The following is a 17,305-nucleotide window of genomic DNA, read 5'->3' on the forward strand; positions in this document are numbered from 1 at the left end:
CAGGCAATGCATACAATATTGGGAATTCCCTGTATAATCCAATTACCATTTAAATTTCCTTATTGTAAATATAGAATTAATGTAGTTAATAGAAAAATAAGCAAATAATGTGCAGTATACGATTATAAACGATGCATTTAGAGGAAGATATATTAGTTTTCCTTATTTCCTAGATATCAGGTAAATTGCTTTTATTTTTTAATCTAACAAGTAAATAATACATATTATGTACATTCTAGCCATGGGATCTAGGCATAGAATGGACCACCTTTCCCGTGGGTATTGTAATAGGCGACTAAGAGAATTTTATGGGCGAGGGATAGGCAGCAGCGTCCTTCTTTCTTCTTCAACGTCACCAAAACCTAACTGCGGTTGCCAACGCGCTTGTCAAGCGTGGCAACATCATAAAATATATTCATTCTTGTAGCTAATATGATAAATATAGGGCTGGTTGTAACAGGCAATAATTATTATTTATATCTCGCGGTTGGCAGCCCTGACTTCCTCTTAACATTCGCAGCATCCGTTGCAATTTATTTGTCTTTAAACTGTCCAGAGTACGCGCAATGCTATTACTTTATAAATGATAATGTACCAAGATGGTGCATTGCTTGTACTATTGATGCTTATGTTGATATTGTAAAATTCAATGTAAGAGCCATTCGTTATTCGAGAATTTTCTCAAGTGATTATTACTACGAAACTATGAACGAGATACCAGAGGGAGACTTTGTACAAAAGTCGTTTGCTTGGGTACCTCTGTCCCATTCGTGTTTCAACCGTAAAACAGTTGTATTTGCATGGCTGTGTTTCGGTTTGAAGGGTGGGATATGGCGTAAATTTATAGGGTACAGAGGAATAACACCTGAGTTCTCAGAAATGGCAACGCATAGGGAGTATCATGGGCGAAACAGTATACTCTGTTTTGTTCATGGTACTCCTCATGTCTATAAGCGACGGTTACCACTTTCCATCAGGTGGGCCGTCAGCTTGTTTGCCATTCTAAGTTGTATAAAAAAAAAGATGTAAATAGTACGATTTGACTTTTCCTATCTTAGTTACTCTATGTAAATTACTCTATCTAGATATCTTTATGCCAGGTCTTTACAATGCAAAGTTTAAAATACCAAAAAAATCTTAGACTCCGCTGAAGCAAAGTAACCTTAATTTATTTTGCAAAGAAGGATTGTAGCACAATCTGCTCGATTTACATACACGATATCTATATATCTAGTACATGAGCTCTATCAAGTAAATATATATATATATATATATATATATATATATATAAATAAGGATTTATATTCCCAAAACTAGATATTTCGATTTAAAAACTAAACTAATAATTTGATTTTAATAAATTGTTTATATAAATCCATAGATATCTGAAAGTACATACTTTTAGATAAGAAAATAATTTTCCAAATTAGTATATAAATGACCAAATTATTAGGTAACAAATATAAAAAAATACAAGTAAAATGAGAACCACCTTTTTTTATTGAAACCGGTTGAGAATAAATAAACATAAACCTAAATATTTTTAGTATCAGTATAATATTTCTTTTTATGATCTAGCGGTTGTGTATTTCATATTTCATTTCAATAGAATAGATACGATTCAATTGTAAAAATGTCGTCCGTGTGGAAAGAATCCGGCGACACAATAGACGAGAAAAATGCCTGCAACAGAATTTATAAACTAGATTATAAGACTATCTAGTACTTTTTCTGATAACCTACTAACCTAGTGCTGCGGTTAGATTCAATATTTTCTTTACTTAACGTTCACGGGGCTAACGACAACGGAAATTGCACTGAAAAGTCCTCCCCTCGAAATAGGTCAGACGTCAACTAAAGCCTGTGGCAAATGGCTTTCTCGATTGGTTCTATGTCTCTTATTCTGGGCGTTCCATTTTCAAACTACGTTGCTTTTGCTTTAACGCTTGCGTTTAAAGTTTTTTTTTTTTTTTTTTAAATGGAACGTCGTCTTGGACCCGTTAGGATGGCAGCTTTTTCTTTTTAAATATTTCACGGATGAATGGCTAATGGTCACAGTAACAAGTTTATAAATGGCCAGGTCTTTTTTGAAGATTATTTGAAACTTCGATTGATTCGTAATTATTTCAATCTAGTTTTTAATACAATAAAATATTGATTGATACTATTACGAAGCAAAATCTATATAAAAACATGTATATTAACACGCAATATTTGATAAGTAAATAATATTTTTACAAGTGTATTATGAAGGAATCCTTAATAATATTATAAATGTGAGTTTGTTTGTTTGTTATCTTATAGCGTCTTAACGGCTGAACATCACTCACTATGAAATTTAGTAGCTACCATATACACGCACTATATGGGACATACTTTTTATTACGGTCAATAACATATCCCGGTCACGTAGTCGAAATCGTGGGTAAAAGCTAGTACATATATATATATATATATATATATATATATATATATATATATATAACCTTCGTTAAACCAGATTGAACAAACAGACATCTACAATTGTGTTTTTATATACCTATTTTTATTAAGCTGATTACGATTAATCTTATAAGTAGACGGCAAATCATCATAAACTCTATTACGTCGAAATAAAGTATACAATAAAACAATCTGCTACTTTTGTGGCTTCCTGTATGTCTCCATACAATATCAAATACACATAGCGGGTTTCTTCGGTCCAAGAAGGAATCCCGTGAGTGTCATATCAATACGTAAACACGTGTCGACTGAAAAATATAGTACGGAACCTTTTCAATAACATAAGGTTTTCCTTGACCCTAATAAATCGCCGCGGTTGCCGTCTTGGGACGGCCCGAGTACTTTGTCACAAGAGATAGCGATGGCGGATATATATATATATATATATATGTATATATATATATATATATATATATAATTATTCAAGTATCTCTACAAGATGAAAGAGAAATCGTTAGGATCGTTTTAAGGCAGTGTTCTAACAATAACATTAAACATTTCACTAAAGAAATATGGATCGAAAAAGGACAAACATTTCGAGCTTCCTAAATACTACACTAACCTGGCGCGACTAGCTGTTAAGTTATTATGAGATATAAATTAAGTTATTTATGAGCACATAATTTCTGTTCTAATACAATCTATTTAAATAATCTACTATGAGTAGACTCTTATTTTATTTTTATGAATAACATATTCCTTTCAGACCCAAGATTTTTTTTCTTTCAGATTAAATATATTTTCGTGTTTTGGAGCCAAGCTATATTGCCGGCACGCACGAGACTACTGCACCACCTAACCGCTAAAATGATTTCTTATTGGCTGGTTTAGAATCTCACTATCATGTTATTTCAGCTTCGTGCGTAAAAATGAATTGCGCGCGGTTTTAGAATTTTTTAAAGTTACAACTCACGCCCGTATCGTTCAGGTCTGAAAGGGATATAATAGCAGTAATATATATATTATAACAAAATATAATGACAGTTCTATCCCTGACAGCCTAACTTAAAATCTGGTGTTAAAATTATTTTATTACCTAATTCCAAAATCTACGCATACGAAATCGTGAATAAATATTAGAATGTAATAAGTTGTAGTAAATAAATTGTAATGTAATAAATCACATATTTCATCGTTTTCCTTTTTTCAATTGTTGATCGTATGTTAATTCTGTGACGTACGAATGTCGCGAAACGCAGTCATCATACCCATTCCATAGATCCCATTTCATTATCCCGTCCATTGTTTACAACATAAATGAGGCGTCTTCAATACATTACATAATAATGCCATCAAACAATTGTTTCTGATTAGGTACTAACGACGAAAAATAATTCATGGCGTCATATCGTATCGTTGTACTTATAAATTTCTCATTCGTATTCTTGAATCACTTTTGACGTCATATTGTATGCATATAATAAAACTATGAATGGCCATGACGTCACTAGCATGCGGGCAAACCAATAAACCGCAAACATAGTCGAGAATTAAACAATAATAGATAATTTAAAATTTTATTACATTAAAAAAGACCAATTTTAATCGCTGTAATATTACTATCAAAACACAGCCTTTAAAAAATAGAATATAACGTTTTACACTTTCTTAATAAAAGAGAATAAAATGTTTCTTTTGATGTTTAGTTTCTGTCGTGTCTAAAAATCGCTTCTGCTTATCAATAACAGCGCAACCTTACGAGCAGACATTAAATGAATTTATTATGGACTTTGCAAAGGCTCGCGAAACTTTTGCAATTTTCGATAGTATGGTTTATGTGATGGGAAGGTTATCTAATACAATATAGGGGGAATATCTAAGTAACTCGTTTTATTATATAGAGCGAAAACTAAGTATTTTACTGAATTAACCCTTCTTTGCATGATTTTCTTATTGGTGAAATAAATAGAGGTGATATAATTAATGTTCAAAATTAAAGGAAAAATAGTTAAAAAAATAAATTTGACAGCTAAGTTTTTTTTCTGCAATGGACATTAAAAAGGTATCCAGACAATGATCAACTTAAAGTGAACTTGTTTTTTTTATATAATTTTTGGTAATAAGTGTTATGATGGAAATTTCCACCATTATGCAAAGAAGGGTTAAATGTTATTTTGCCAAAGTCCATATCACTGCTTATCAAATGATTAAAATTCATAAAAACTTAAAACTTCTAAAAACCTATTTTATTTTGTCACTGTTTTTAACTATCTTTTAAATTGGGAATTCAGTAGAAGTAGTGTACATGAAATGACATGATATTGATTTGCCAGAAACATTATAGATAAGATTTTTTATTTATTTATTTATTTATTTAAGGCAAACAAACAACTAAAACAATACATAATTATATACTTAAATAGTAATTTGGTAGCCACTAGAATTTGCACAAAATAAAATACAAGTAAACGAAACACAAAATTAGACAATACTAAATTAAACAAATATAAACAAAATTAAACAAACAAATACCTACTATTGAAAATTACAGCAACATTGTCAATAATAATTACTCAGAAGTTAATAAAACATTTTTTCAGAAAAAACCATTATTTGAGAATAATACCTGTATAACCATTAAAAAAAAATTATAATAATTTAGAATAAAAAAAAAAAAAAAATTGATATATATATATATATATATATATATATATATATATATATATATATATATAAGATGTTGTATTTGTCAAGTTTACAAGATATCTATTAAATTCTGACTGTATATTAAAATATAAAGGTTGCGTGGAAGAGATCGCTCTTAGCGATAAGGTCGCCCATTGTTTTCTCATTGTGATTATTTCTTGTAATTGTTTATCTATACTTATAATAAATCTGTAGAGAGGTCAAATCTGTACATGAAATATATTTCCAAAATAACTATTGAACTAATAAATAATGAAAAATAACTGATTGTTTGTTTGTAATTGATAACTGTAAACACAAAAACTAGTCAACCGATTTTAAAAATTCTTTTATCAATTATATTATTTTTGAAAATATACTTTTTATCAAGCTACGATCAATAGAAGCAAAGCAGTGAAGGGAAATGTTAAAAAATCTTTTATATTTATAATAAATCTGTAGAGAGGTCTATCTTCTATTTATTTCATTTTAATAATATACTAAATAAAAGAAAGAAACAAAAATAACTATAGGTTATGAGGTTTGAGGTTTTTATGAATGTAAAATAGACCTACTGATGCCTAAATATAATGCTTTAATCATTAAAATTTTTGTCTAACATCTGTATGTTAACTGTATTATAGAAACAAAAACTTATTATTATGATTCATTTTAACGCATGAACTTGGTATATTTATTCTTCATACTCCTGGGCAGAGTTATAGTACTTTTCGTCAAAGATTAAATAGGTGCAGAGCAATGAAAAAAAATGTAATATACACCATAGAAAAATGTACTATAAACAAAACGACGCCGTAGAATAGCGGTAGAGAGTATTTATAATAAGTTTATGTTGTAATCTTTTGGAACGACAACAATGAAACCATGGATATACTATCTATCTGTCACAATCATTTATTTATATTTTAACTACTTATAATAAATAAATCGCCATAAGGAGGACAAAACAGTTCAACAGCAATATAAGTATAATGAGAGGTTTGAGGTTTTTATGAATAAGGAGGTAAAACTAAGTACCTACTGAGACCTAAATATAATATTTTACCTAACATCATGGGTTTTACTTAACTGTATTCACAAATTACGCCAAAATACTTATTATTATGATTCATTTTAATCCGCATGAAGTTGGTATATTTGGACCTAGTCCAATGTGCAATACGTGGACCGTCAACAAAATAGCAAGATTAACTTAGAACGAATACAAAAATGTCTAAAGTACATAGGCATAGCCTTCTTTATATAGGTGAAAAGGTTTTTGTTTTAAGATTTAATAGGTGTTGGCTGTATTTTAATCACAAATATAAAAAAAATAAATGTAAAAGTTTTAGAGTTTGGATGTTTGTTACTCATATGCAGCGTTAAATATAATTGCACAGTACGAATTATTTAAATTTTTAAACATCAACCAAATTCCTCGCACATATTCATGGCCAGCGATAAAAATTTAAAAATAGAATTGGACCGCCTCGCGTCGCGAATCTCGCGAGCGCATCATCTCCAAATTCCCACGAGGTCAAAATTCTCTGACAGCTTTTTTGATAGCGCTAATAAGTCCGAACATGTTTCAGCAATAAGTACAATTTTAAGACTTTGCCTATTTTTAAACTGACGTATTTGAATAATTTTTAAGTGACTCCCGAAAGTTGGAGGTTCTAAATTCATTTATATTTTGTTTGTGTGTTAAAAAGTGTTCCTGCGTCTAACTAAAATTTTTAATGCTATTGAAATAAGGTTGTTATTAAACGAGCAATGAAATGGTATCCACAAATTAACATTTTCAATGTACATAAAAATCAGATAAGAGAAAAACTTGTTTTTCTCCTTGTACAAACATTATGTAAGCCGTAAAAAACAAATGACAATGGAAAATATAATGCTGTATGTAAATTGCTTTATCACATATATGGCATAGGTACTTGTGATGGTAACCACTTTCTGGTAAAGTGATGGAATTTGCCATCTTGCATTAAAATCTACATGTTTTTGTTGGACTAAAGAAATCCGTTTGGCTGTGTGCTCTCGGTATAGAATAGGTCGCCCCTTCCTTTCCCATGGGTATTACAAAAGTCGATTAAAGGAGGGCAAGGGATGGGCAGCAGAGTCCCTCTTAAAACATCTCTAAAGCCTAACTAGATTACTAATCCGCCTGCCAAACGTGGCGACTACTGGCAAAACTCCCCCAAGGGGGAAGCTTATGTTCAGCAGTGAACATTTAAAGGTTGATGTGATGATGACGATGTTTTTAATTCTATGTTCAAATTTAGTTTCCTTTCTCCATTTCTATTATTATTTTATTAAATGATATTTATTAAATAATTGGAGATTATGGAGATGAAATATATATATATATATATATATATATATATATATATATATATATATATATATATGATGAACAAACAGGTATTTATTTTTTCTTAATGCTATTAAAGCGACAACCAACCAGTACTAAATCCATTGCTTTTGTAAATAGATTATTATACATGCAACACTGAAAATATAGTTGACAAGTTTTAATCCGTGACTAAGTTCGTGTGACCCTGTCACACACACGTTTACTGACAGAGACAAAAAGTATATCCTATATCCCTCTCCATCCCATATAGTACGTGTGTACCAAATTTCATAGCGAATGGTTAAGCTATTAAGGTGTTATAAGGTAACAAACAATCTCAATTTCACATCCTTACTAATATTACGAGGGTCATTTGAAAAGTTCTTAGCCTAACATGGTTAACGTCATTGGTTTTTTTTATAACTACCCTCATTTTGTAGTTACATTATTTAGCAACAATACCAGTTCAGTTTATTCACAGTACATTTCGTTTACACGTGATACCGTAAGTCGCCTATTTTTGAAAATAGATGATTCAATGAACAAAAGCTATACATGAAGACATGTCCGCTACTTTGGGTTGGGAGTATTATGATTCGATACGCTTGACTTGTAAATAGCTCATGTCTATAGGCGACGGTTATCACTTTCCATCAGGTGGACCATCAGCTTGTTTGCCATTCTAAGTTGTATAAAAAAAAAAGTAGATATTAATACATATTTGTATAATATAGAACTTTATATTCTTTTAAAAGGACCTAGTAACATTTGAAGCGCTGACCTTGATTATGAAGCGTACCTCCATACATTTTCCAGGTCGTCGATGTTCAATGAACTGTCGCGAATTGGGATTGATTCGATACGCTTGACTTGTAAATAGATATTAATATACAATAATACTAGTTTCTAATTGCGATTTTGCTCGCATAAATTGGGATAAAAAAATTTTTTATACAACTTAGAATGGCAAACAATCTGACGGCCCACCTGATGGAAAATGGTAACCGTCGCCTATAGACATGAGCAGTGCCATGGACATAACAGAGTATACTGTTTCGCCCATGATACCCCCATGCGTTACCATTCCTGAGGACTCAGGTGTTATTCCTCTGTACCCAGTAAATTCACACCATATCCCACTCTTCAAACCGAAACACAGCCACGCAAACACAACTGCTTCACGGTTGAAACACGAATGGGATAGAGGTACCCAAGCAATCGACTTTTGTACAAAGTCTCCCTCTAGTAAATATATTTACAAATACATACCTATTTACACATCTAAAATATAATTCATCTGTGTACTAAATGTCATTGAAAACTGTTTAGCCATTCGCGCGATTTTCGTTCGTAAATTTTTAAGCGTAATTTATACATTTATAATATTACTGAAACTATTAAGACTTCAAAAATGATGACATTAACTGTTTCGTCTATCTTCAACACTGACTATAAATTTAATACGCTATTTGTTTATTTAATTGTTTTTGAATATTTACAGACCGACTTTGGTATGAACGCCCTTAACGGAAATACTTTAACAGGAATTAACTACCCCTTAAATTAATTAGAGGTTGCCAACTTTTTCTAGGAATGCTTTAAAAAAATATTAATAAATGTCCAGTGTTGTTAGATCCGTTGTGTGAAACAAATCGTATACAGTGAGAGGTCAGGTATGATTGGTTATTGTAACGTAAAGTGTGACATTTAGTGGCACGCGCCGACCAGGTGCAAAACATAATTAGACGATAAAAAAAAATTACGTAGAACAGGGGTGAATAGTGGGCGGTTAGTTTAAAAATGTGTAATTTTAAATTTTATTGTGTCGCGTGCTTTGAGAGTTAACAATCGAAACCCCTAGATTAATTAATTAGTTAATTGGTTTAAAATTATTTGACTTATTATAAAAAAATAAATTAAACCGCAGCATAAAGTATAAAAAAAGTCGTAAAGAACCGTTTTGTTTTATTATAAGAACATGTCGTCTGAAGCACGAAGCAAGGGACAACAATTTTTAAACGATCCAAATATGAATTTGAAAATTTAGAGGTTTGGGCTCAGTCCACACGTTTAAATTGGCGAGGGGTGGGGGGGAAGGGTTCATTAGTAATGAGGTCTAATATCTACCAGTAGCTACCAATATAACCTGTCATGTCGACCTCCACGCGGTGCCCCCTGTAAACGAAGATTAATTATTGTCACATTCTTCGCGATGAACCCATTGATCTGACTTCGTCCTAGCCTTTATCATCCCTCACTGGTACAGCGCCAGTGTATATCGACAGCGCAGCATTCCACTTTCATATTAAAAAAATATGAACAAAACAGGGCACTAATTAAGAATGAAATTATGAGAATGGAGATTTTTTAATGGACTGTAATAAAATAGTAACTCCACCTGCGCTATCGGCATACACTGGCGCAGCACCAGTGAGAGATGATAAAGGCTAGGACGAAGTCAGATCAATGGGTTCATCGCGAAGAATGTGACAATAATTAATCTTCGTTTACAGGGGGCACCGCGTGGAGGTCGACCTGACAGGTTATATTGCTAGCAATGAACATTAAAGTTTCCATTACTAACAATCTTTCTCCCCCTTAAAGATATAGTCAGCACAGTTGACTCATCATGACGAATTTACTAGGTGCAACCACGATGGTTTCCTGTAAGACCACGTGTAGATAGATCTAACGGGGTACATTGCTAACAATGGGGCTACCTGTCCCCATTAGCAGTCTTTAGCGTTAGCGCATAAATTAACCAATATGTAAAATTAGAAACGATGAGCACACACGCAGGTTGAAAGCCACTGGAACATAAAATTAAAGCTTCATTAACTAATTTTAAGCTCGGCGAGCTGAGTGTATGAGAAGGGAATAAATTAAGGCTCTTTTATAGCAGAGTACTGTACCTACCAGACAGAGCAATGACCTATGAAAATCAGCTGTAACACGTTGTTAGGTTCACTGTATATTCGTACTCTACACACTCGGGGGGGAAAGGGATTGTTAGTAATAGGGGTTCTAACACCTCCATTGCTAGCAATGTACCCTATCAGGTCGACCTCCACAAGGTTCCCCTGGAAACCATCGTGATTGATTCTAGTGGAATTCTTCACAATGGGCTAACCGACCTGCTCTCATCCTCACCTGTCACCTCTCACTGGTGCCCTGCCAGTGTATACCGATAGCGCAGACAGGGTTAACATTCCATTTTCAACCATTAAAAAAAAAAACTCTACACACCCACTTGCTAAAAGTTTATATTAAAAAAATATATATATCCGTCAAATATGTTTTATTCCATGGGAACTATGTCAGTTCACATTGAACTCGGGATTAATGCTACGAACGTAGTCAACAAACACCATGTGTGAATCATAAACTCTATTAATCATTTACTGTAGTGCACGGCGTCTGCATTTTAGATTTCACAGCATTTTTATACCAAAAACAATGTTGTTTAATATATTTTAAACAAATAATTAAAGATTGTGGTCCACAAAAAAAGTCAACATTGTAACAAAACAAGTAATTTTGATATAAAAACTAAACGACTGAAACGATTTAGATAAAATTTCTTTTTGACCAAATTATACGTATACCATTTAGATTAAAAAAAAATCCAAATCGGTTTAGAACTAACGAAGTTATGAAGTAATAAACGTATAAAAAAAACATAATATTAATATATACAAATATACTGTAACATGTACAAATACATCGCTGATCCATTTAATTTCATTTCTAATTTTTATGCCCGAAAGGGTCTACAATATACTTTATTAATTATTAAGATATTTCAAAATAATATTGTAGAATGCAATAAATAAATTGAATTGAGTAATCACTCAAAAAAAAAAAAAAATTCGCCTAAAAATAATGCACCTTGTAATCGATTCATACCTATACAGGTCGTAGTTTCAGATTTGAAACTGCGACATATATTGAGTAAGTCCTTTGCACAAACACTGCTACATTCATTTTGTTTTTTTTTATATGTTTTTATTTTCATTATAATTTCAAAGTAAAATAGTAATGTTATTATATAATTGTGTAATCTTCATCATTATGTTGTTTTGTCATATGTAACATGTATAATTTATATTATTTTTTTTAAAGAGAGATTGTATCTAATTAATTATATTATTTAAGTGTTAATGTGTAAATAAAATAAATAAATAAAAATAAATACAAATCTGTCACGCCTGTATCCCATTGGGGTGTGCAGAAACAATAGTATCAACTCATTAGTTGAATACATAATTACATCTCTCAATTTAAACTATTTCATAGTATTAAGAACAAAAACATTTAAAAGGAAATCTAAGTAGCTTCTACTGGCAACAACATTAAAGTCACGACCGGTTTCTTAATTGAATATGACAACCTAAGAAGGCGAAGTCGAAAAGCAGTCTGGTGAAACACATATAAAACTGAATCCCATGTATGGAACGCTTTATTCTAATCAGAAATGCAATTACACATGTATTTTCCTTAGTTAGTTATAACGAAGTTGGAACTACTTCATTGAGATTACCTAGACATATACAATGATTAGATGGCGCAATTATAAAGATTTTACTATTTACCATGACAGTAAGACCCTTTTTCATGCTACATTAAATCAAATGTAAACACACGTAATGAAACATTCTATTAACGATGGTTTAATGAAAAATATTTAAAAATGCATACAGCTAGATTAAAAACGAAAAAAGTAAAATTTACAGGGCACAGAGGAATAACACCTGAGTTCTCAGAAATGGCAACGCATGGGGGGTATCATGGGCGAAACAGTGTACTCTGTTATGTCCATGGTACTGCTCATGTCTATAGGCGACGGTTACCACTTTCCATCAGGTGGGGCATTTGTTTGCCATTCTAAGTTATATAAAAAAAAGTGTTTTCTATCGTAACACAATTCTACATTTCAACCGACTTCAAAAAGAAGGAGGTTCAGTTTCATGGTCATTTATAAATCGATTTGATTTTTTTTTTATCTAAAAGGTTATATTTACAGATTAGTCCCATAGAAAATCAATTCAGCAGTTTAGTTTTGAAATCAAAATATCTAGTTTTATCACAACTAAAGTACGCTTTCTTGTGGAACACAATCTTAAATTATTTAGCCGAGTACTTTTCGTTTGTTTACGGCAAAATATGAGCCTATAAAAGTAGTTATTATCTATAATATTTGTAAAAAGATTAACGGATTAATATGACATACTAGCTTCTGCCCGCGATTTCGCTTGCGAGTGATATTAGATTTCTCGCAGGTTTTGTTTTGAATCGTGAGCCAATTTCAAGAATTTCATGTGTCTAACATCTAAACTAACGAAATTCCATACAAATTTTTTATCTCCGTTTTGTTCCTTTAAAGTTAGAATTTTCAAATTCCTTTCTTATTATTCGCTTACGCTATACAAAATACCTATCTGCAAAATTTTAAAATTCTAAATCCCACGGTTTCTGCTGTACGTTCATATATGGATCAGTCAGTATCCTCTTTTCTATTATAAAATATTTTAATACCAAAAAATAATTTCCACAATTAAAAAAGTGGCGTTATCTATTTATAAACTATAACTATGGACTTTATTAATAAAACAATTGTTAAGTAAACAAGTCGACTAATACATAATAAAGGTCATCATGATAAAAGCAATACGAAATTAGAAACCATTAAGCATTCAATCCAGGAAATCGCTGAATAAACGCGTACTAATTACCTTTAAACTCCTTAACAAGTATCAAGTAATGTTAATGAGATACTCAGGTATTGCATACTTCTTCGTTACAATGAATGTAATAAAGCCAGAACATTTACTCAAATAAATAATTTGTCGAAAAATACTTTATAAGATTATAGATTGAGCAAAGATTTGCTTTATCAGGTTTTTTTTTAATAGATGATAATGGATTGATAACCCCGCCTGCGCTAACGATATACACTGGCGGGGCACCAGTGAAGGATGATTGCTGAGGATGAAAAGGCAGGTCAGTTAGCCCATCGTGACGAATTCAACGATAAATTAGTCATGATGGTTTCCAGGGGGAACCGCGTGGAGGTCGACCTGATAGGTTATATTGATATCAATGGGGACTTACCTCCCCATTGCTATCAATCCCGCCCCCCTGCTTTATCAGATTTGATTCTAATTTTGGAGAAAATTGATTGTTAGTAATGCGTACTACCAGTCCCATTGCTAGCAATATACCCTGTCAGGTCGACGTCCATGTGGTCCTTTCTTCAACCTATCGTGCTGAATCACAGGTGTATTCATCACGATAGGCTAGCTGACTTGCTATTTCATTGTCACTTGTCATCCTTCAATAGTGCCCCGCCAGCGTATACCGTTAGCGTGGATGGTGTTGCAATTCCATTATCTTCTAATAAAGAAAGATCTAATTTGTAATAATTCCCCTTTGCGGAGGTTAAACAATTTTGTACATTATTGATGCATGAAATACTATATATTGCTTTACAATCATTTTATAATATTGGAGAAAACTAACGTCCTCGAAGCGAAATCACGAGATTGTGTGTTCCCATGGAAGAAAGGAGTACTTTTTAGGTATACGGTCGCATTCATTGGAGTACCGGTAGGAATTGGGTTTTGGTGTATAATATGGGGAGTGAGGAATGAGTTCAAGATTCTCTCTCTTTCTCGAGAGTCTCTACCACCAGTTGTTAGATCACCGAGTCATAACACGTGTACCCATTTCGTTGAAGTCTTGGCAATGTACGTATATTAATATTATAAATAGGTTAATTTACAATATACCAAACTTTTTATCCCAGACATCTAAATGTATTTAAAAATCAGAAACGCAAAACTAAACTCTGAAACTCCAATTACGTAGATGAAGTCACTAGCGGCTATTTCGTATTAACATATCACGGAAGAGCTGGTCGCTATAAAAGCAAATAAGCTGCATAACTTACGTAGATAGGTAGTCGATTAGTGTTCACGTGCAATGCATAATGCATTGATGATTTCTAAATCACAATAAGCACATTAGAGTTGAAGTAAATTACCGATTTTCTCTCACAATTCAATGACTTCGTTACATCATCGGCACATCAATTACATAGATGTCAGCAGAAACAACCTTACGTTGTGCAATACTAGAACAAAATAACATTACAGTATCGTGGACAAAATTTTAATTGTATTGAAATGTTTAATTGAACATGCAGGTTATTGCTCCGCAAAGAGCTGTTTCAATCGTGACTAAAATAATATGTAAACAACATGGAATTAATTCCATCGATTACAAGAAATCGATAAAAAAAAGTTCTAAATCCGCAAAGATATTGCGTAATGTACCCCTAAGTAACAAACATACAAAAAACTGCAGACCAACTAAGCATTTCATTTTAGAAGTCTGAACATTAGTAGATATTATTCAGAAGTTGGTTAAAAGCAGAACATCGATCAAATTTTCAATATACATAAACATAAAATCGTTGAAAGATTACGAAATTGAAAAATCAATATTATTTTGCAACTTATCTATTCGAGAATCTAATGACAGAATGATTTACTTCTTGCCATAAAGTACAGAAATAGTCGACAGGTCAAACCGGCCTGACATTTTTTTCTGCGATGTAATGTAAAAGTACCTAGTCACATTTAACATTAGATGACTACAGACCATCAATCATCGTTACAATGATGTGTAAGTGCTTATCTGACATAACCATGCCAACCAAATACAAACTAAAGATTGCGATCTAAAGATTTTGATAAATATATTACTTTTTTTCACTTATCTTGTTACATTTTTATGCTAATACCCTAGATCTCGTTTAGGGAACTCTACCAAACTGAGCTTTTTGATAATAATTTATCAACAATGAATGACAAATGGGAAAAATATGCGCCACCTTCCACCAAAATGAGTACGTAATATGTTTTTGTTGACTAAAAGATAATTTACGGTTCATTAATTCTTACAGAGAGTTGCCCTTGATTTGACAATGAATTCATACAATATGCATGTATTGCAGTACTAATTCAATATTATTTCACAATTGTAATAAACATGTAACATATATATTTAAATTCCCTAGCATTAATTTGGGTAAATGGCTACTCAAGACTTCATAATTCTGAACCGACTAATTCATGAGGCAATTTGTTAAATATTTTTCAAACAAAAAGATTTCGATAGATTTCATTAGATAATGTAAATGAAAATTGCGGTATGAATATAAACTCGTAGTGTATAATCATATTAACTACAGTTATAGTATTTAATAACTGCAGTACTCAATACAAGAAAAACCAGATAAGAGATTCTAATAAATCAATATGTACCGACATAAAAGTAGCATAATATGTGCGCAGATAATCAGGATAGAACTATTAATAACATATAAAATGCATCAGCAGTGGACAGCTCATATAGGGCAGACAGGTATATACAAGATATTATCGTTACTGCTAATTTGATATTATTTTTTATTATGAGGTCATACACTACCACTCACCGGACTTCCGTTTCTCGTTGACGAGTACAAGCGATTTCGTCCTCTTCACCCTCAGGGACCTCCTCCGAATCGATCTCATTAAAGCCTCCGGCATTCGAGAGAACCTCGGGGAATCCACCCTCTTCTCTGGCATAAAGAAATTCTTCACTGCCAACATTGTCATTACCAATTCCAAGTTTAAAAAAAGACAATTACTTTCCCATGTAACTCAGTTGATTTGTTTGAGTTTCTTGAACAGAAGTGCCATCACATCCAAACGGAAAAGTTGTTTCATTTCCAACGTTTACATCACTCAAAAGTTTTATATCGTCTTGATTATCGTCATTTGGATCATTGCCACTATCCGATTCACCTGCGCTATGTAATAAACTATGACCAATCGTAATTTTATGGGCGATTAACATTACAAGGTCGTGGATCTCGAACAATACGATGCACTATTGAATAATCACTTGCAAATTTTTGTTTCCAAATTTTCTCCAGCTTCTAATACTTCACTTCCGTCGGCACTGACCGGAATCTCGATTCTATTGTTTTGTTTAGATTTTGTGTCACAACTATTGTTCTGTGCAGGTCCTAATTAGTATTCGTAATACGTATCATAGTCCTGTTGCTGTGTAAGGATTGGTTCACTGTTTATGATATTAAAACGTCGTGTGGTGGCCGCGGCGCCGATGCCGCGTCGTCTCAGCCGATACGTACGAACTCGGCCGGAGTGAGACGTGAACTGCCTTTGCCGGCGAGGGGAAGGCACGGCTCCCCTAGTCGCGAATGTTATCGCTGTTATCAAAGTTTACTTACCGTATGCACAATGGTTTGAGGACGAATAGATTTACCGTTTGATAACCGTGAGCAAGGTTAATCGTATTAAGATCATTATAAGTAATCTTGTTTGTGAATTGTTTATAAATATTTGATTAAACTAATAAATATTTATGATATTGGGTTTCAGACAGGATTGGAAATTGGAATAGCCAATAGTTAAGCAAGTTCTAAGGCAATTATAGAGTCCCTCTTATTTGAAAGCTGTGCCCCACTTGCGAGTCATTGATTATAAACTATTATATATTAAGAGATGATTGGATTACCGATCTATAGAATGAAATTCAAATAAGTAACATTCTTTTATAATACTTTTTTTTACAATTATTTTTTTTATTTTTAGTATAATACGGATATTATTATTATTATTATTATACTAAAAATAAAAAAAATTTGAGCGACAAATAATTACTTGATAACTCTAGGCACCGCAAGAGTAAATCTCAATTTTTTGTAGTTTTTCTCGCCATATTTTTTAAAGAAATATTTGAAAAGCT

General features: G+C 32.2%; 1 protein-coding gene across 1 annotated transcript in view; it reads right to left on the reverse strand.

The window, feature by feature from the left end:
• Window positions 1-16,723, reverse strand: part of LOC116413141 (centaurin-gamma-1A) — a 100,671-nt gene extending 83,948 nt beyond the window's left edge. Inside the window, exon 1 of the mRNA XM_052903273.1 lies at window positions 15,987-16,723. Coding sequence (XP_052759233.1) covers window positions 15,987-16,149 — 163 coding nt within the window. The 5' untranslated portion in view covers window positions 16,150-16,723. The remainder of the gene's footprint in view (window positions 1-15,986) is intronic.
• Between the last annotated feature and the right edge of the window lie 582 nt (window positions 16,724-17,305).

This window comes from Galleria mellonella, unplaced genomic scaffold (genome assembly GCF_026898425.1).
Source record: "Galleria mellonella isolate WM207_F2 unplaced genomic scaffold, CSIRO_AGI_GalMel_v1 utg1386, whole genome shotgun sequence".
NCBI lineage: Eukaryota > Metazoa > Arthropoda > Insecta > Lepidoptera > Pyralidae > Galleria > Galleria mellonella.